The sequence below is a fragment of the Glycine max genome, chromosome 4, assembly GCF_000004515.6.
Source record: "Glycine max cultivar Williams 82 chromosome 4, Glycine_max_v4.0, whole genome shotgun sequence".
Lineage (NCBI taxonomy): Eukaryota > Viridiplantae > Streptophyta > Magnoliopsida > Fabales > Fabaceae > Glycine > Glycine max.
The window spans coordinates 2,946,467-2,966,375 of NC_016091.4; the positions used below are offsets into that span (position 1 = coordinate 2,946,467).

Below are 19,909 nucleotides of genomic sequence, written 5' to 3' on the forward strand. Positions count from 1 at the left end.
TAATTATCCCATCACTAGCGATTAGAGAACATATGAAAAAATAATTAATCACAAAACAACTGCATTAATCAAACAACTTTAAAGGAAAATTAACTTTCCCATCTTCCGGTTGTTTGACATAATTTATTTTGCATAGAAAAAAAAAATATATATATATATATATATATTAATATCAATTTGTTAAATGAAATCATTTGTTAAATGTTAAATTAATAATAATCAAATTTATTTAAAGAGTAATTTGATGAAGAAAAGAAAAATAGCCAAGTCATAAACAAAAGTTAATTATATGAGTCCAGTCATTATTCTTAATCAAGTTAAGTTCAAGATTTAAAAATGCATCTTATTCTTACAACCCAACCTTAGATTTAAAATACTTAACTCACTTGAGCTAATTTTCACTCGTAAATATTTTAGAAAAAATGGAAAAGACAACCGCACTAACATGTTGAGGAGAGTCTGACACACGCCACATCCCCACCCCGTCCTCGGGCATCGTGTTTGGATATGTTATTAAAAGTGAAGGGGATCTTGACCGAATTAAACTACGCACTAAAACTGGAAAACACTAACTAGTAAAAGAAAGGTCTATAACCTTTTGTTGCCACCGTTCAAAACAATTTCCCAAGAATGAAAAACGTTAGTCAAATGAATCTCATGACTTTTAGTCCTCAACTTGCATCTGCATTAGGGAAGATTTTGAGAGGTTCTTGAAAATTTGTGTTGGCTCCTCAGGCCGGGGAAGTTGGTGACCAGCGACCACTAAATAGCGAAAGAGCATTATTAATTTATCTCAGTCATGTCATAGTTTATTCCATGTTTAAAGAAAAACTATTAAAAGTTGTTGTGTATGTAGTAGGGATGATATTCTATAATAAATATCGATATGTGCCGAGTTGCCTGTGGGCAATGTGAAAATGCACTTATCTCTTTTAATTAATTATGTCCACGATTTTGCTAACCATGCATCGTTATTCTCAGAATAAAAACTAAAGAATTATAATTAGAATTTTTATTGAAAATATAATATTTAAATATATTCTTACGACAGTTTTGATGCTTATATTTTACTTTCTAAAGTGCAAGTATACTTATTCTAAACTTATCTTTAAATTTTAAAGCGAGTGCTAGATCTTCAATATTTGGCCATTCAAAATCAAACCATATTTATCTGGTAATTCAAATCCTTGCAATAATCTTATGCCTACTGCGCCTAGTAAGAAAATCGTTCATATATATGGTACAAGCTACTATATAGGTCTAATCTGGTGACAAAATGTGCTAGACTACTACAAATGATTAGTCTTTGAAGAGAAACCTTTGGTATGGCGTCCCTGTGAGCGCTTCCTGGACCTCATTCCAGTTTTCAATCTGCTTCGATAATGCGGCAGTATGTATCTTTACTTGACGGCTCTCTAGATCTCTGTATGGCACCCTAAGAAATTCTTGAACATCCTTTAGTTTCTGCAAGATAATTAAAACATTCAAATATGCATAGAAAAGTCATCAGCAACGACACATACACAAACACTCCCTCATCAGTCGTCCGCAAAATTGGTTAATATTTCATGCAAATAATATAATAACAAAAAAAAATAATCTGTCTTACAGTGCGATTGTTGACAAGATCCTCGTAATAGAGAACAATGTGGCGAGTGTTCTTAAAGTATGCAATGGCTTTTGCAGCTGTCTCCTTCGTTTGATTTAGCTCTGGTATCAATAATGTGATGTTGAGTCGTGGTCTATACTTGGCAAGAATGTTAGCCTGCACAAGAAGAACTATATTATCATCAGTTTTGCAATCAACACAAATTATATGAAGGAAGGAAGAAAATTAAAGGGTAGAGATAGACCTCCACTGCAGAGTGCACGTGAGACTTATGAGTTCCATTCAGTGGCTTGGCATCTTTGTCATAGGAATTCGCTAGCACTGAAATCATTCTACGGAGCAAGTTTCTTCTGAATAGGAATATCACAGAAACTCGTCTTCGTTCAAAGTATTCTACAATTTCCTCATGATGCTCCACCAAACCCTGTATTGAGACAAGTGAAGTGATGAGTGCTGGTTCTTTTTATTTGGATGAATCTATTTCAGGGTTAGTTTTAAGTGTAGCAAGGATGAGGTGCCAACATAGTTGAAATGTCTATCCTTATTGGTCTTGCCTAATTTCACCTTCTTTTGCCTAAAAAGAAAAAGTGATGAGTGTTGGTGTTGGAAAATCAAAGGGGTTGATGATCTTTCCTCAACTTATATATTGTCTAACTTGTTCATTCTTATCTAATGGTGAGACTTCACTTTCACTCTTAAATTCCAACAATAAGAAATTAAGAAATTGAAAAAAATGTTTACACAATAGATATGCTCTAATAACATATGGTTAACTTTATAACAAAGCATAGATATACTTCTTTAATGTTATGGATATTGTTAATCTGAATTAAAGTTTCATTCCAATAATCTACAATTCTACAAAATAAATGTTTGCATTACATATAAACATAGGTTACCATGGTAAAATTACAATTTTAATTAAAAATAACACTAAAGTACCTAAAGAAATACATTTAAGTTTTGTCCTTTAGTAAATTGGTGTCTACCTGATTAAGCATCCACTTGAAGCCAACAGCTGCAGTGCACTCATTCTTGGAAGCACTAGAAAACCAATCAAGATTATACACTCTATCCATTGTCTCTAAAATCGAAGAAACGTTGGCCCTTCTTTTCCCAACTGAAAATATTTCTCCATTAGAGCTTACATTAATATGACTGTTCAAAAATGTCTCAAACCAACCGCTCCCAGATCTTTGCATTGACACAATGCAGAAAAACAGAACAGGATTGCAAGCACACTCTTCTCTGCACAATGCACAATCGTCAATCACTCTATATACATTACCAAACCAACCCATATAACTAGAAATATTAAAATTAAAGACCGAACATATATATATATATATATATATATATATATGTATATTTAAAAAAATAGTCATTAAAATAAAGTAACCCCAGAATTACTAAAGAAAAAACAATTTTCCGTCACTAAATTTACTAATTCATTGATTTTAGTATTAATTGAACAATTGGACACAAATCGATTCTCCTCAGCATATACGTATATGTTACCTACTATAGATTTTGGGTTCTGGATAATGCAAGTAAGACAGTTCCCATTCTTCCACACCAGAATGATTAAAACATGGCTGCTTGAAGACAGTGATGTCAAACAACTTGGCACTTGTGTGTACCCCTTTTTGTTCTAAACAAATTGTGCAAATGTATATTCCACAAAGCACGACCACAACTAAAACCACCAACCTCAATGTTAATGGGAATTTCTTGAAAGATTTTATATCCGGAGATTCCTGTAAAAAGAAAAGTTACCAAATGTCATTCTCCAAGGAAGAAAATTTAGTTACGAGGGTGTAATGTAAACCATGCACGGGTAAACTTTGACAAAAAACAATGCCAAAAAGATATAAACAGAACTTACTTTGGTTTCCATCTAAGATCTCCGTAAAGAAAATAGAAAAGAACCAAAGCAAAGAAGAGGATATTGAATGGCATTCGGTTTCATATATTTTGTTTGAAAGCTTGAGAGATGCATGGCGAGAGAAGGGGTCAGAGGGTTTAGCTGACTAATTTCGATTGAAAAAATCAGATTAGCCTCCTAAGCAACTGCGCATCAAATTGTATTTGTGAAGTTAGTAAAAAATGAAAGTAACGTAAGGGTAAAAGAAATATACACGGTAAATAAAATGCACACGTTTTTGGTTGGTTGAAGAAATAATATTTATTCCTCAACATGACGTGAGTTAAGCTAGAATATTTTAGCATTTTATTTTACCAAAATATTTGTCATAAATATAAATACGGTAGATGACACCCAATCCGACTCATATACTAATTATCACATCAATAGATGGTTAATGTCATGTTAACACATTATTAGTGTCATGATAATATATGTGTCGGGTTATCGCATCAGCATTTGAGTGTCATGATTCACGTGTTAATTTTTGTTAATAAATTGACGGCGACTTAATCATGAATCAAAATTATTAAATTTTAATCATTTGAAAAATCAAATATGCAATAACATCTTTTGTGAATAAAAATTACACAATCATAGGAATAAAAAATAAATTTAAATCTTTTCATTTTCACAAAATTTATGTATAGCATGTTTAGATATACATTATTTTGTTTCAAAAATCACATCCGGCTTTCTGTAAAAAAAAAAAAAAAATACACCCATTTTATATTTAATGTAAAAGTTAAACATGTTTTCACATTTGACCAAATTCAAAATGCAACGTCAGTCTGTCACCGTAACATTCAGTGGTTCATTTCTCGCTTTCGATTTCCAAAATAAGAAAATGATATTAAAAATAACGTGGTATGAAAATGTGTTGTGGATATCTTTTGCAGGTATGGTTTTCATCTATGGAATAAAATACCAGATCTTCTCTCCTAATAGAATCTTGATTTTTCGATTAATTAAATCAATTCCAAATTGTCCTTTGTGGTTCCTATTAGAATTGCGTTAACGATATTACGAATTTGCAAATTGACTTTTGAAATTATTACTTACAATAATTAAATGCATCTTTGGATTAAAGTGTATAAACTTAAGTTTGAGTTCAACTTAAGTTTACAACTGAGTTTCTCCAAAACTGAATTTTTAACCATCTCAAACATACTTTTGAGTGGGACAGAACATGATTTTTGACCGATTTTATTCTTAAACATATTTTGAAACAATCTCACAGGAAATTCAAACATATCCAAAGAGGTTGTTGAGACATTGAGTATCATTCTAAGTGATCAAAAGTCAACTTCATTTTAATTTCTGAACGCGGGCAGGCAGGAATTCTTCAAATTGGTCGACACAACGATTCATTGACATTTTTAATTAGTACATTTAAAATTGAATAATATAGCAAGTAATTAATTAATTTCTCCTCAAGAAACTTGGAAACCTCTTCATAAAATAATTTAGGTGTGCGTGAAATGATTTGAATTAGTTGAGTGGGAAGACAAGACTGTGTCGTCAGCTAATTAAGCAAGTTGCTTGGCAACATATTTGCATCTGGACGAACTAAAAGCAACGGATTGTACGTAGTTCTATAGCATATACTGTTTGTTACTCCAAGAAAAGTCATAATGGTGTCGACAAATCCTAAGTTGCGTGTATATATATCAAAATTATGTTAGCGCATACATTAAATTATTACGTGTGTGCAAGTCACTTCCTAATCTAATGTTTCAAAACTATAAAGTTCCAATCCAAAATAGCGCAATCAGACGATAGTTAATCCGTATGGATCGGATTTTGCAAAGCTCAGAACATTTTTCCATAGCTCCCACGACAATATACAATTAGGACACTTTTAAAATGTAGTATTGTCTAAGAATGGAAGGTGTGATCTTTAAAGTTTAAACATCAAATTGCAATGATTATTCCATTGATAAACTAAACTAATAGAGTGTTTCTATCAATTAGTATAATTATTAGTTTTTGTCCGTGCTGTGCACCCTATTTTTTTTTATATATATAACACTCTATATGGCTATATCGTTGCCGGTTTTAACTTAAAAGAAAAATTCTGACATCGGACAACCTGACATACATGTGCTAGCTCTAACCCATTGAATGCAAATTAATAAAGCAATCTCACAAATAGGAATGATAAAGTGTAATTCAATCCTATGCATGCTCGCAAAAATATCCACAAGTAAGATAAATAATTATTTATAATATTAAGATCGAGTAATATATATATATATATATTACAAAATAGTAATATAATTAATATATTATTATTTATATATAATTTTCTGTTAAAAATAATTATATTTTTTATCACTAATACTTTAAGTCTCTCATCTCTAACAATATTATTATTAGAGATTGAAAAATCTTAAATCTTTAATTAAATTTTTTGTTAAACGATTATTATATTAGATGATTATTTTTATAATTTTATTTATTTATGATTTAAGTTTGAATGAATCAATATTATGTTTGTTTGTTTTTAATATAATATGTTTATGTTTGGATTATATAAGAATACATTTTTATTATAATTGTTTTAATTAATTTTTTATTGATTTGTTATTATTAACTATATATACAGTAAAATGTGAGTTATAAGTTGAAGTATGAGAGTATAAATGTATTCATTGGATAGGAAAATGAAAACTAAAATTATTATTTATACATATATGTGATCGGACATAAATATTACTTTTAAACATAAATATAAAAACGGATATTATAACATCCTGTCCATTATCATCTTAAAGAACCCAATTGTTTTGTTACCTAAAAACGATTTTACAATACACATCCATGATCCATTATATTTAATGTAAAATTTATGACTAAAATTAATTTAGATGCAAACTTTAATTTTATTTAATTATTTTAAATTACTTCTATTAAAATTAACTTTATTCTACCCAAAAAAAACCTCCTATTTTAGATTAGAGTTCTTCGTAATGTCAGGATTAATGCATTACAGTTCATTGACCCAAAAACAGCCACCATCTTTTACGAAGATCAGTTCCAACCATGAAGAGGTCCAAAAAATGGAAGATCAACAATCATATTTATTGCTTTTTAATAACGCTGGACAAATTAAGTTTCTGAGTGTATTAAAATTATGTTGATCGTTTGGCCTTCATAATCTTCGGTTGTCTAAATATCTGGCTCCCGAAGCCATCTATGTTCACCACATAAGCATGTGTTATTCAGAAGTACATCAAACTATTATAAATAGTAAGATTAAAACGAAAATTTGAGTGTCAAGTAATAAATAATTAAGTAGGTAAATATATAATTTTTCAAGTAATAAATAAATTAATTTAAAAGGCTGTAAAGAAAATAGTAAATTAAATTGGCATAAAATAAATAAGAGAATAAAAATAAATATAAAAGTAAATTAATTAATTAAAACAGAAAAGATGAAAAAATTCAATTTTATTATAAAAGTTAAATTTAAAATATGAGAATGTTTCAGCCTACGAGATGTACTCTTTATGTAATATTAATGATTTTTCTATATAAATAATTATTTTAATTTACATCTGCATCTATTTATATACTTTAACCAAGATCCCTTCATTGAAAGAGTTTAACTTATCTATTTTCTCTTCCAAATTTCTTAAAGAGATAAAATAATTAAATTACATTAAAAATAGATATGTATAACATACTAAACAAAATCAACATATCCCTAGTGATGAATTGTTTAGATACTCTTTTCTAGTTCTATTAAAAAATAATATTTTCCAATGTCATCTCTAGAACTTACCATGCAAATGAATGATCAAGTCACAAGCAATAAAATTATAGCACAGAAAAAGATAATGCAAAAATAATATTCATAATAAATAGAAAAGAGAAATTACATGAAGAACAGTGGATTACTAAGCTTCCAAAAAGGGGGGGTTAGCCTCTCATTGTCATAGGAGACTTTACTATTATAAGAGGGTAATGAATAGGGAATGGAATAAATAAGAAATGAAATAGAGAGAAGGAATGATTCCTAATGTTTGTTTCTCTTTCTTCTAGTCTTTCTTCTATAAAGAATTTTATTCTCTTAGAATTTTTGTGTGTATTTTTCTTCTTTTCTCTTCTTTTATAGATGTAGTTCAGCGTCTAAGACACACTAAACTTCAAATCTTCAATTTGTTTCCTTAAACTTTTTACTTTGTTTTCCTGCCAATTATTCACCAAACACTATAAATTTACAAACTTTTGATACTTTTTACACAAAAACTTAATTGATGTTAAAATTTCAATTATTCACACAATAACAAAAAAATAAGAAAGAAAAATTAACAATTCCTATATAATTTAATTCCAAAATATACTTAGACATAATAGTTATTAGTATAACATACGTCACATACATACAGTGAAATATATGTTTTCCTCGCACCTGAAAGATTGTGTACTTCTTGATCATCCTAAGACTGACCTGATGCATGTTGATCCATTAGCTTCAAGGCTCTTCATGTTTGCATGTACACTTGAGTTTGAAGGGATGCATGTGTACACCTCAGTCATAAGATTGGTCAGGGTGTGTATTGATCCATCAACTTCAACTTCATGTTTACACATACACTTGAGTTTTAGGGGATGCATGTGTACCCCTCAGTCATAAGGTTGACCAGGGTGTGTATTGATCCATCAACTTCAAGGCTCTTCATGTTTGCACATACACTTGAGTTTGAGGGGATATATGTATACCCCTCGATCCTAAGGTTGATAAGGGTGTGTGTTGATCCATCAATTCCAACGTTTTTCATATTTGCACACTCAAGTCTAGCATGAGAGGTTGTGTATCCTCTCGTCTATCTATAAGGCAATCCGACTCATTGATTTAATATATGACTAACTTGTATTTGACCCAAACAAGATTTTCAATTAGTCTTTTAGTCCTATTTTATTCGATAATATCTTATTAAAATCTCATGTGGTACCGAAAATATGGTTTTCAATCATATTTTTTTTTATAAACCAAATGATTTATATTAACTGGTACGTGGTACCGAAAGTTTACATGTGGTATGTAGTCAAAATGACTACTATTAAGTATTAACAAAACCAGCCTTACAGAGACTAGCCTATGATTAGAGATACATGAATAAAAGCTTTATCAAAAATAGATCATAATGACAACCACCAATACCATGTACTAAGTAGTCCTTAACATATGAAAGCACCCTCCATATTAAGTAGAAAAGGATCCCTTAGCCAACACACACATGGGATAGCATTTATTCGATGCCAGCAAAATGCCAACGTCGACAACTTAATACCACTTCACCAACACCATAATAATACCTGTCCTTCCAATATAACAATCCCCCTCAATTGCCTGCATGCATAACCAGAATCACGTGTAAAAAACATTTTGGTCATATATACAGATATCTTGGATGTGTTTATCATATCTCATTCCCTAATCTTAGGAATAAGATATGATAAAATCCAATCAAAAGAAACCTCTATACAGGTTAGATCTTAGAATCAGGCAGATGACACACTAATGCATGTTCTAGCTAGACAGCTCTAATTAAACCTTAAAGGAACTCTAGACCGGAAAAAGATTACAAAATTAAAAACCAAAGTTCGATAGGGATGTCACTAAAGTTTTTTCTTAGAAATTAAAATTGATGCACAAATGATCATTCAATTGTTAGATTTTACGTGAGGAGAAGCCGAATGTCACGATCCACTCATTTGTGAACCACATTCGCGGAAATTGTTCGTGGGATGTAAGTCTAACTCTAATTAAGACGAAGTTTGGACCATAGAATATTCAACTCGGGCCCTTAATTGACATGACATGGTTCGGATATTGGAGACATTCAACACTTTTACCAAGCCAGATACTGAACATCACGCTGTCGCATTTGAACTATACCCTTGCACGCATATATAACATCAAAATTCCCCTATAAATAGGACCTTAGAGAAAGCCATCAAACAACAACGAAAAACTTGAATCTACTATCTAGCTTTCTTTAACACTTCCTTTGTAATCGCAAGTTTCCACTGTGCCAACAATTCTTAAGCTTTCAACTTTTCTTTGGCTTCCCTTGGAAAAAAGAAAACAAAAACAGAATCAAACGTGTACAGATCACTAACTTTCAACTTTCCAAATATTCAGTGAGTAACTTTGTGATTTATATATATGGAGAGAACATTGTCATCCCTTCTACAGATTCAGCCTCCAACCTATGGAAACTTAGTCACTATTCTCAGCATCGACGGAGGTGGTATCAGGGGCATTATCCCCGCAACTATTCTTGCTTTCCTTGAAGCGCAACTTCAGGTAGGTATATGCATCTATTTACATCAATGGGCTTTGATTTACCATATAGGCATACGTACAGTTTTTTTTGCGTATTAAAAAGAGGCATTAAACCAAATTATAAGTTGTTTGAAGTAAAAATGGATATTTAAAACCAAATATACAGACACCAATTCTTTTCTACACCATCAGTTTCTTAAAAATATATAATTAAAAACAAAACACTGATAATTAGCATTTTCCTGTCTATATTCGTGGAAAGAAAACGTCAAGAATCATGGATAAAGCACATTATCTTATAAGTTAATTATAACTTAATGTGGTCTGTTAATTAATAATTAACGATCTATACATGCAGGAGTTGGACGGTGAGGATGCAAGGCTTGCAGACTATTTTGATGTGATTGCAGGAACAAGCACAGGAGGTATTGTAACAGCTATGTTAACTGCTCCAAATGATAATCAGCGTCCTCTATTTGCTGCCAAGGATATCAAGCCCTTTTACTTGGAACATTGCCCAAAGATTTTCCCACAACACAGGTATATTTAAATTGTATATTCTTTTTATATAGAACAAAAGAAATTTTATTAAAAACCAGACAATAGAGAGACATATATATATGTATATATATCCTCATCCCTTTAATTAACAGTAAATTAATGACAATTTTTAACTTTTGTATATCACGTTTCATTGACACACAATAGTTTAACTTGTACTCATTGAACACAGTGGCTTGTGGGGATCGGTAGGAAAGTTGTTGAGATCATTGGGAGGACCGAAATACAATGGAAAATACCTTCAAGAAGTGGTGAGAGAGAAAGTAGGGGAGACACGTTTGCATGAAACGCTGACCAATATAGTGATTCCCACCTTTGACATCAAGACATTGCAACCAATCATTTTCTCCTCTTACCAAATAAAGAGGTCTCCTTGCTTGGATGCTCGACTCTCCGACATATGCATCAGCACTTCTGCCGCACCTACTTATCTTCCAGCCTACCACTTCAACAACAAAGATTCAGAAGGGAACATGCACCAATTCAACCTTATTGACGGTGACGAAAGAGAATTTGGAAAAACTTAGCCAAATTGGTGAGAGGTTGTTAAAGAAACCAGTATCTCAGATCAATTTGGAGGATGGTCTGTTTGAGCCGGTAGGAAATGGGGAGACCAATGAAGATGCTCTCAAAAGGTAAGGTTATAATTGTTAATTAATGGCTCATTCAGTGACTATGCCTAATATTGTATTATTATTTATTTTTTTCAAATCAGAAAATCTTTTTTTTATTTCCTAACACTTCAACCCAAGACAAAAAAACAAAATACATGAGGAAAAGTGCATGATGCATGTATCACATAGGCTAGAGATACTGAGTTTTAATTCCTAACACTTCAACCCAAGACAAAAAAAAAGCATACATGATGAAAATCCTGTCCAAAATGAAAACTTAGCATTACCCACAGAAATAATCCCAACAAATATATGACAGCAAAGCAATCTTCGGAGAAAGCTACCGCATTCATATTCTTTGCCAGACTTATATTATGCATAAGTAAAATTAATATTGTTGTTGTTAATCTTTGTAGGTTTGCAAAAATACTTTTGAAAGAGAGGAGGCTCCGAGAATTGAAATCCCCTCACACTAAGAAGGTCCCAAGCCACTTTGCTCATGAAGTCTGAGTTTCCTTTCTCAAGCTACGTTTGAGAGTCCTTCTATTCAATAAAAATTAATTGTCAAGTTTGTGTATTTTTTGTAAGAAAAAAACAAATTCTTTTTTTTACAAACAAAATTATAAATTCTTTTATGTTTATGATATCAAATGAATATATCATGTATTGGTGGCAAAAAAAATGCATAATAATCTGAATGAAAATTGCATCCAAGTGTTGCAATAGTAAAAGTTGTGAATCTCTCTATTTTTTTGGTTTTTCAAGCTCTTACACTCACTATAATGGTGTATAGAAATCTTGAATGTGGAGCTCAAGGACCAACAATTAATATAAATAAGCATTTTATCATTAAAAATATATTTAATAGTTATTATCACTGCTATAATCAGTATTAAAAAATCTGACCTTTCATATTCAAAACATTTGAACCATTAAGTAAATTTAAACACGATTTTAAAAAAAGTGCTACATTTTCTCACTTAGTTCAAGTGTTTGACCCGCTAACCTAAATGAGTCAACTGAAAACTTTATTAAGAAATTATTATGTAAATCGCAGTAACAACTCCTTTAGGGCAACTATTATCATTCGTGTATTGCAACATACTTAATCTCTCAATTTATATTTGGAATAAATTACACTGATCATCTTTAATGAAATTAGATAAATTTTTCTTATTTTTTTACATTTGTAATAATCTCCCTTATAACTTATGAGGGATCATGTATAATATTTTTCAAACAATTAATAGAGTTAGTATATATAATGTATAAGGAGATGTTAGGTATATCTTCAAAAATTAAGGAGGTTAGTGTGAGTAAATAAAAAAAGGAAAAGTTTGAGTAATTTAACAAAATCTTAGAAGCAATCAGTGTAATTTATTCTATATTTATTTACTATGGAGAGGCTTTGGACAAATAAAAATATGTATTAAGAGACTTCAAAAATCAAAAGATGCTATAGTACGTAGAGTTAGTTAAGATTAGTTACAACAAATGTTATTATAAATATTAAAAAACAGAAGAAAAAAAATGTATAATTTTACAAAACTTTAGAGATAATTAGTGATTTACTCTGAGCTTTATTGGTTCAGATAGGTTCAGATAAGACTTATGAACCCTAGTTGATAGGATAGCAATAAATTTGATCCAAAGAATTATGTTTTTGCTATTTATACCTCCTATTTACTAAGTAGTTTATGATAGTAATAATAAAATCTTCTAAAAGTTACTTCCCAAAATAGGTATGTTTACGGAAAGTAATTTCTAGTAGCATTAAAAGAAGTCAAACACGGTATCGATGAACAAACGCAACACAATGACATACCTTTGGATAAAGTAATTGTCACAATGATTTATTGATGAAAATGCAACATATATAGTATGTTCCAACGTACAATATTATGTATATAATTGGTGAAATATGCATACCACCACATTGATAGAGAAAAAACGCACAATATCAATATCGAATTTTGATGAAAACATTGTACTCAATGTAGGAAATGAAAATATGTTGAAATTTTAATATTTTTATAGAGAGGAAAAATAGGACAGAAAATATACGTAATGGTTTTAACGAATAATGAAGATGCTGTGTAAAATTAGAGTTAAAGAATAATAAAGATGTGGAGCAAAATTAGGATTAAAAGAATAATGAATATGGATGGTAAAAAAAATAGAGAAGGCAGGTACAGAAATAGACAGGAATTTTATTATTTTTATACAAAATGATATTTTTTACAATAAAAAATATAAAAAAGGGGGGCATACTTAGTAAGTTGAGAAGTGAATAGTAAAAGTGAAAAATTATTTGAGTTGTAAGTTGTAACAGCATATTTTGGGCTATTATTCTGAAGACCGAGGATTGAACTTGTGGTATACGGGCTCTTAATGGACTGTATTAACGTAACTGCAATACTAGCACATACAAGTCGTTCTTCACGTTTTTCAGAGCTAAGATGCTCAAAAAGATATGCTCAAATAGTTCCAATGCCTTCTTATTTTATTTCTTATTCTTTTTTTTATTTTCCTTGCTCATGGAAATGTTGTCTCAAATCATTTTTTTTTAATCCGCTAAGATAAGTCTAGTAGTGAAGGGTTGAAATAGATGCATAGGAATTTAAGTTTGTTCTTCATTGCTATTATGCATTGTTTTTTATAGTTGTATTCATGAAAGGATAATTGTAAAGATTTACTTACTTTTTATATCAAAAAAATCGATTCCATCTTGTTTCCTTTCTATTTTTTTTTCTTTTTTCCTCATCATCTCACTTATTAGTTTTTATATTTTCTTGAAATTGTTTAAAATTTTGTGAAATGAAATAACCTGACTAATTGTTTAGTAATTTGCTTCCTATTTTATTTTCTCAAATAATGGAATAAAAACTTAAAATTTTTCTCCACTTTTATCAAAGAATATTCTAATAATAATTATAATTTTATCTATTGCATGGCATTCTATTTGGCAGGTCACTGGATATCCTAATGTGGCCTCAGTCATCAAATTATGGCATTACAGTGTACAGATAAATGGCAACTCTTGGTTCAAACTTCAAACAGTATTGTGTGATAAAATTATTTTTTTTAATATTATTTGTTATCCAAACAAAAGTTATGTTACTACAAAACTCCCGTTTCCGTAAATTCACGTTGATTCAAAATTAATTTTACAAATATATTAATATATATATCCAAACGCACACTAATAAGATGCTTGTGCTCAATATGACATTATCCTCACATGGATTTAGTAAAATGTAGAAATATACTCTGCCAATTGGCTCTCTGCTCTGGTTACTTTCTGGCTTGTCTGTCTCTCTGTTTCAAACAGGGATATCGCAGACTTAGGTCACGCACGCCTTATGTTCTTTTGACTGGAAATGATTCCTAATTTCCTTGGCACTTTTGACATGTTAACAGAAATTGCGTGCCTTCACCACGAATTTTTGCTTCATAATGTGTAAACTAAAAATTGATGACCAAGCTGCATGCTACAGTTATCCGACCAGCCACTATGATTCTTTCCATATTAAAATTTAAGTTTAAGCACGGATAATAACATAAATTAACAAAGCCTACAAATAAATTCATTTTATAGAAAATACAACACAGCCAGGTATATTAATAAAGCTCACGACAGTAATTATAAACAGGGAAGCAAAACAAGTTTTACGGATTTCCAACAGTGAAATAAAAGAAGAGGCTTCCTAACCATTGTTCAATTTTATTAATGCATCCACACACAACACAATGATGACAGTAAACATGCATTCAGTGTTCATTAATGAAATCAGCGATGCGTTTAATCAAACTCTTGGCTTTGTCGCAATCAGGGTTGAAGATGTGAAACACATGATCCTCCCCTGGAGTCTCGTAGAACTCAGCAATTCCTTTCCAGCCGCAGTTGCTCAACCTTTTGTGATAAAGCTCCCCCCTTTCCCTCAGTATGTCTTTCTCCGCAACAGTAACAAGAACCCTATCGCCAGCAACCCCTTCAATACCCGGAGCCTCCTCCACAAAAGGGTTAATCAAAGGGTCATCGTTCCCTTTATCCGAAGGACAAACAAAACTCCACCACTTATCCACCATCTTCTTCCTCTCCGGATCCGTAATCTCCACTCCAATTGCTTCCTTTCCCCAGAAATAAGGGTTCACCATGATGAGACCCGCAACCTTGAAATCGAAATCATCATTTGTTGGAACATTATTATTCAACTTCAAGGCCGTGTAGTGTCCCATGTTGGCACCTGCGCTGTCCCCTGCTAGGAAGACTCTGTCAAAATCAACGTTGTCCCTGATCCAATCTTCTTGATGGTGTTTAGCATTAGAAGCGGCCCATTGTATCGCGGACCAGGAATCTTGGTACGCGGTGGGAAGAGGGTGCTCTGGTGCGAGCCTGTAATTGACGGAGAGAGCGACAACGTTGGCCTCGGCGACGAGGTTGTTGAGGGAGGTGTGGTAAAGAGGGTCGGAGGCGGAGGAGATGCAGAAGGCGCCGCCGTGGAAGTAAAGAAGTAAAGGGAGCTTGGCGGTTTTGGGGGTGGAATTTGGACGGTAGAGCCTGGCTGTGACGCCGGTTTCGGGGACGATAAGGATGTCTTTGGAAACAACATCGGTGTCGGAATCGAGGCCCGCGGGAACAACTTGGGTGCCGTCTTTGTGCACTCGAAGGTAAGGAGGAACATCCACCGAGATTTCCAAGTTGCTTGGAGCCTCCATATAATAAGGAAAAGGACTTTCGCTCTCTATGCAGTGCAGTGTCCACTCGCATAGACAACAACCAATCTTTTTTTTGTTTAATATATACAGTGCACGTTATCTTCCGCCGCCCTCAATTTTTAAGCATAAACACTTTAATTATCAATTACAATTAAGAAAGTTATTTATAATTAATTTATCACAAAATAATTTATAATAAAAAATAGTTAATAATTTATAATTAATTTTTTAGTAAGAATTAAAAAATAATTAAAATATAAATTACAGAAATTTAAAACATCAATTTCAAATAATAGGAAATACAAAAAAATTAAAATATAAGATGACTTTTAAAATATAGGAACTAAAAAATATAAATTATAAAATTATAATAAATAAATGAGTAATTAAACCTTAATTCTTCCTTAAACTTTTTATGACAAAAAACTTATACGATATTTATCTTGAAAGCCTACACAAATTTTATACAAACCTTGATATAAATTTAAATGTGTGAAAGACATATAAAAAATCATTTTTATTATCATTGATAAAGAATATTCAAGATAAAATTCACGAATTTCTTAAAAATTAAAAATAAAATATAACATATTAAAAAATAATTAATTAGAAACAAATAACAGTGTATTGCATGATTGATTATACATAGGCATTATTGAAGCTATAAAAGTTGAGACATACCTCTTAAAAAATATCACTTGGCATCTCATTATTTTTTCACATTACTTTGACTTTCTTTAATCTATATAATTAACTACGAAATAGATTAGGGGAAATTTAAATTAATGAGAAGAATATACAATATTCTACTATTCTATAAATTATTTAAAAAAATGTATAAGATAAAGAAATATCAAATACATAAATTTTATTTAAGATCAGGAGACAATATTAATAATAAAATGCATGTATCCTAAAAGTTATTAGAATGATTGATTTGGCATGCTTAATTTGTTTATTATGGAATCGTAGTCCCTCTTCTGTACTCTTCTTATTCGCCGGAAGGTAGGGCCATCGTTGATCCATGGGCTCATACAAAAATGTGAACCTTTTACTTTGTGGCTTTTGAGTTTTGACTTTTAATTTGGAGCTGTCTGAGCGTGATGAAATAAGCCACAAAGAAATTTGATGCATTTTATTTTTCTATAGACTCGTGATTCATGAATCTTGTTAATGGTTATACTGATTCATAATTTCATACGCTCACGGCTCACCTAACAACGACAGCATATTAAAGAGCGGAAACGAATAAATTGCGGGGAAAAAATAACCGAAATAGGAAGAATAAATGAGCATTATTTTAAGTAAATTCTGCAAAACAATGTTGGCAATACTCCAAATAAACTCTTAGGTTATAAATTTAAATTCTGATTTTTAATGCAATAATATTCTTTTTTTCTTCTCAAAACACTTTTTATTATTATTTAATGCTTCTTTTATATATTTTTTAATTTTAAAAGTTATTAATTATTTTTTAATATTTCTTTTACCTTAAAATTATGTTTTGTTTCTTTAAATCTCAAATTTTATTTTTTATATTAATTTTATTTTTCATCTAAAAAGCTATTTATTTATGCTCTTATTTTTTATAATTTTGAAGAGGTTATTATTTTTTCCTTATATTTAAATTACATACATTTCGCTTATTTAATTAAATTATATATATATATATATATTCACAATTTAAAAAGGGTTATATATTTTTTAATTTTACTAAAATTAAAAAAAAAACATTTATATACTACACAATATATTTGTTGAGTTTTCAAATTTTGGATGGAAAAGTTCAATTCCTTATCTAGCATATGAGAATTAATGTTTTTAACCTTTCGGGTCTGAATTCAACCGAGCCTTGTGTAGGCTAATTTTGTAGATGGATGCAACCAAGCTTATTAAGTACTTTGTTGTCAAGCATATGAGAATTATATTATTAATATTTTATATTTCATTCTAAGCAAATGACCATGTTGTAGCATGTATGTGCATTTATTAATAGGAGAAAGTATATCCAATGTTTAACAGGTGATTAACTGAAGTATATACCATGCTAGTTTATCGGCAATTCAGCATCATTATGAAATCAACTTCCCCTTCCGCTTTGTTAGCTCTGAGATAAATGGCAACTTTTAATGATTGTACTGATGACGCTCTCATTTATTTACATACCAAGAAATTAGTTGAAGGTACTATTTGCTTGATTCAGTTAATAGAATGATTAATTAAAAAAATAGTTCGTGTCAAAGTTTGTCGGTCGGTCTCACCTTCTATGTCAGAACTGCAACACAATGTTCCTCGTGTTTTTGTTGAAAATTTCATGTTATAGCAAAGCTCTGAAAACTGATACCTGCTGTCGTGTGTTATGGAATAATAATATAAGAGTTCTTTATTATAAAAGTGCATTATACCTTTCAATACTGATTACTCTATGTGGCTGTTACAGTTCCTGAAAAGAAAGATAAAATAAAAGTACTAACTTATCTCAGGTAAAAAATGGTTAAAAAACCTCATAAAACATAATTATATAGTGTAATTAATCATATGCTTCAAGATGGTTGATACAATTTTTTAGTTACACAAATCATATCTTTATAAAGTTGTTTAACCTATCTTTACTTGAGATAAGTTAAACAATCCTATAAAGTAACATAAGGTGAACAAATAGATTCATGGTTTCTTAATAGTTGGTTGCATTTTACGCGACAACCATGACTCAGAAGGTGACATGGGCAGTGGTGGAAGCAACACAGCTCTGCGGCAGAGACCAAAAGGCCATCCCTGGCAATGACAAAACTCCTGAATCACTGAGCGCCTCCAATATTTAGACAAGTCAAGTTCGTTCAAGCTTGAACACCGTGAAAGGTTTGTCTTCACAGAATAGAATGCTTCCCCACTTGGCGAACTTGAACAGCGTGAGAAACAACTTTTAACTGACAAAAACTCTTCTCCTTCACCACTTTCTTCATCACCCTTCACCACCTTTTCTTCTGGTGCCACTGCCTGAGTGAAATAAAGTTCTTTCGTTGCAGGAGAATATACCCAGGAAAAGCTGTGTCTCAAGACACTTGGCTTGTGCTTTTGTTTCTCCATGTTTCGGCTTATCACTGCTGAGATAAACAACTGGGAAAGCAGATGAAAACAAAAGAACATTCATATTGACCTTCAATTTGTGAAAAATTAAGAGTCTAAAACAATTTGATTATTGACTAGTTAAGTGAATTTAGTTTCATGTAGAGTCATCCAAAATCACATCGAAATACCAGTTAAACATTATTTTGGTTCAGGTTAACTGGTATTTCAAAATCACATTAAAACATTAATTAATGTTGAGTTTAGATAAATGTTCGTATGTTTTATCTCATATTGAGAATTGTTTTGAATTAAAATAATTTAATATAACTTTTCCTTTGAATCCAAAATTTAATACTAATATGAATAAAAACTTTTAAATATAAATCACTTTACTCTAAAAATCAACTATAATTAAAATAATGACAACAATAAAATTTTATCTCCTTAGGTGAGATTCATTACATTACATGAACCACAAGACATTCTTTGATACAGTCAAAAGTCAAAATTTCATAATTTTTTTAAAAAAATAGAGATACTTACTTCTTGTTTCTCGTCAAAATCGCTCACTGGGCACTCATCCTCAAAACTTGAAGTTGAAAGCCGTGCTGCAAACGTTTGGCAACGGGAAAATACTTCCTTAAGAGTTGCCACAAGGTATTTGCATCTCTTGGGATGGTTTGGTGGCTCTTCATGGTAGAACACACCCATGTGGAAATTAATTCATCAATTTGTCAGATGGGAGCACATTTATATATATATATATATATGGAACCATCAATTCGCTAGATTTGATGTTCGAATTTACCTGCTTAGTTGATAGTGGCCCAGCAGCGTACTGGTAGCACTAAAAAAGTTTTCTGTTCTTTAAGGTAAAGACAAAGTTAAAATGGCTTAAAGACATTTTAACTAATGGCTACAATATTCAATTTAGGATTCAAATGTTTATTTGACGACGGTTAAGTAATTTGGCTGGGAAATTTTTATGTGACACGTCTTTGTTTTTGGGCGTGTTATGTATGCCTGTGGTACACATAAGAAATGTCTCCACCAGGTAACCTTCAACGATTTGTTTATTTTTCTGAGTGTAGAGATAGTGCTTAATGAGTGTTACA

The 19,909-nt window shown here is 31.0% G+C and overlaps 4 protein-coding genes across 4 annotated transcripts; 1 reads left to right on the plus strand and 3 right to left on the minus strand.

The window, feature by feature from the left end:
* Positions 1-1,066: 1,066 nt before the first annotated feature.
* On the minus strand, positions 1,067-3,506 carry LOC100808615 (uncharacterized). Its single transcript, XM_003523546.4, has 6 exons — positions 3,495-3,506; positions 3,128-3,366; positions 2,599-2,857; positions 1,854-2,033; positions 1,610-1,765; positions 1,067-1,464 (listed from the first exon to the last, which is right to left on the minus strand). The coding sequence occupies exons 1-6, from the start codon at positions 3,504-3,506 to the stop codon at positions 1,300-1,302; spliced, it is 1,011 nt and encodes a 336-aa protein (XP_003523594.1). The 3' UTR covers positions 1,067-1,299.
* Positions 3,507-9,508: 6,002 nt separating this feature from the next.
* On the plus strand, positions 9,509-11,704 carry LOC100809159 (patatin-like protein 2). Its single transcript, XM_014775225.3, has 4 exons — positions 9,509-9,852; positions 10,190-10,371; positions 10,565-11,027; positions 11,423-11,704. The coding sequence occupies exons 1-3, from the start codon at positions 9,712-9,714 to the stop codon at positions 10,917-10,919; spliced, it is 678 nt and encodes a 225-aa protein (XP_014630711.1). The 5' UTR covers positions 9,509-9,711; the 3' UTR covers positions 10,920-11,027; positions 11,423-11,704.
* A 2,897-nt stretch (positions 11,705-14,601) lies between these two features.
* Positions 14,602-15,790, minus strand: LOC100790245 (probable carboxylesterase 2). The gene has a single exon (XM_003523864.5). The coding sequence runs from the start codon at positions 15,723-15,725 to the stop codon at positions 14,778-14,780; it is 948 nt and encodes a 315-aa protein (XP_003523912.1). The 5' UTR covers positions 15,726-15,790; the 3' UTR covers positions 14,602-14,777.
* A 2,442-nt stretch (positions 15,791-18,232) lies between these two features.
* LOC100527504 (uncharacterized) lies at positions 18,233-19,514 on the minus strand. Its single transcript, NM_001250051.2, is given in 2 exon segments — positions 18,233-18,842; positions 19,338-19,514. Coding segments are annotated over 2 exon segments (621 nt in total). The 5' UTR covers positions 19,506-19,514; the 3' UTR covers positions 18,233-18,389.
* Positions 19,515-19,909: the final 395 nt, after the last annotated feature.

What these genes read in the sequence shown, in the direction of transcription:
- LOC100808615 (XM_003523546.4), bottom strand. An exon ending in ACGTGCACTCTGCAGTGGAG is followed by an intron (nt 1,766 to 1,853) that starts GTCTATCTCTAC and finishes CTTCTTGTGCAG; the next exon opens with GCTAACATTCTTGCCAAGTA. An exon ending in ATCTTGTCAACAATCGCACT is followed by an intron (nt 1,465 to 1,609) that starts GTAAGACAGATT and finishes ATTATCTTGCAG; the next exon opens with AAACTAAAGGATGTTCAAGA.
- LOC100809159 (XM_014775225.3), top strand. Translation starts at nt 9,712, where the DNA reads ATGGAGAGAACATTGTCATCCCTTCTACAGATTCAGCCTCCAACCTAT. An exon ending in TCCTTGAAGCGCAACTTCAG is followed by an intron (nt 9,853 to 10,189) that starts GTAGGTATATGC and finishes CTATACATGCAG; the next exon opens with GAGTTGGACGGTGAGGATGC. An exon ending in AAGATTTTCCCACAACACAG is followed by an intron (nt 10,372 to 10,564) that starts GTATATTTAAAT and finishes CATTGAACACAG; the next exon opens with TGGCTTGTGGGGATCGGTAG.
- LOC100790245 (XM_003523864.5), bottom strand. Translation starts at nt 15,725, where the DNA reads ATGGAGGCTCCAAGCAACTTGGAAATCTCGGTGGATGTTCCTCCTTAC.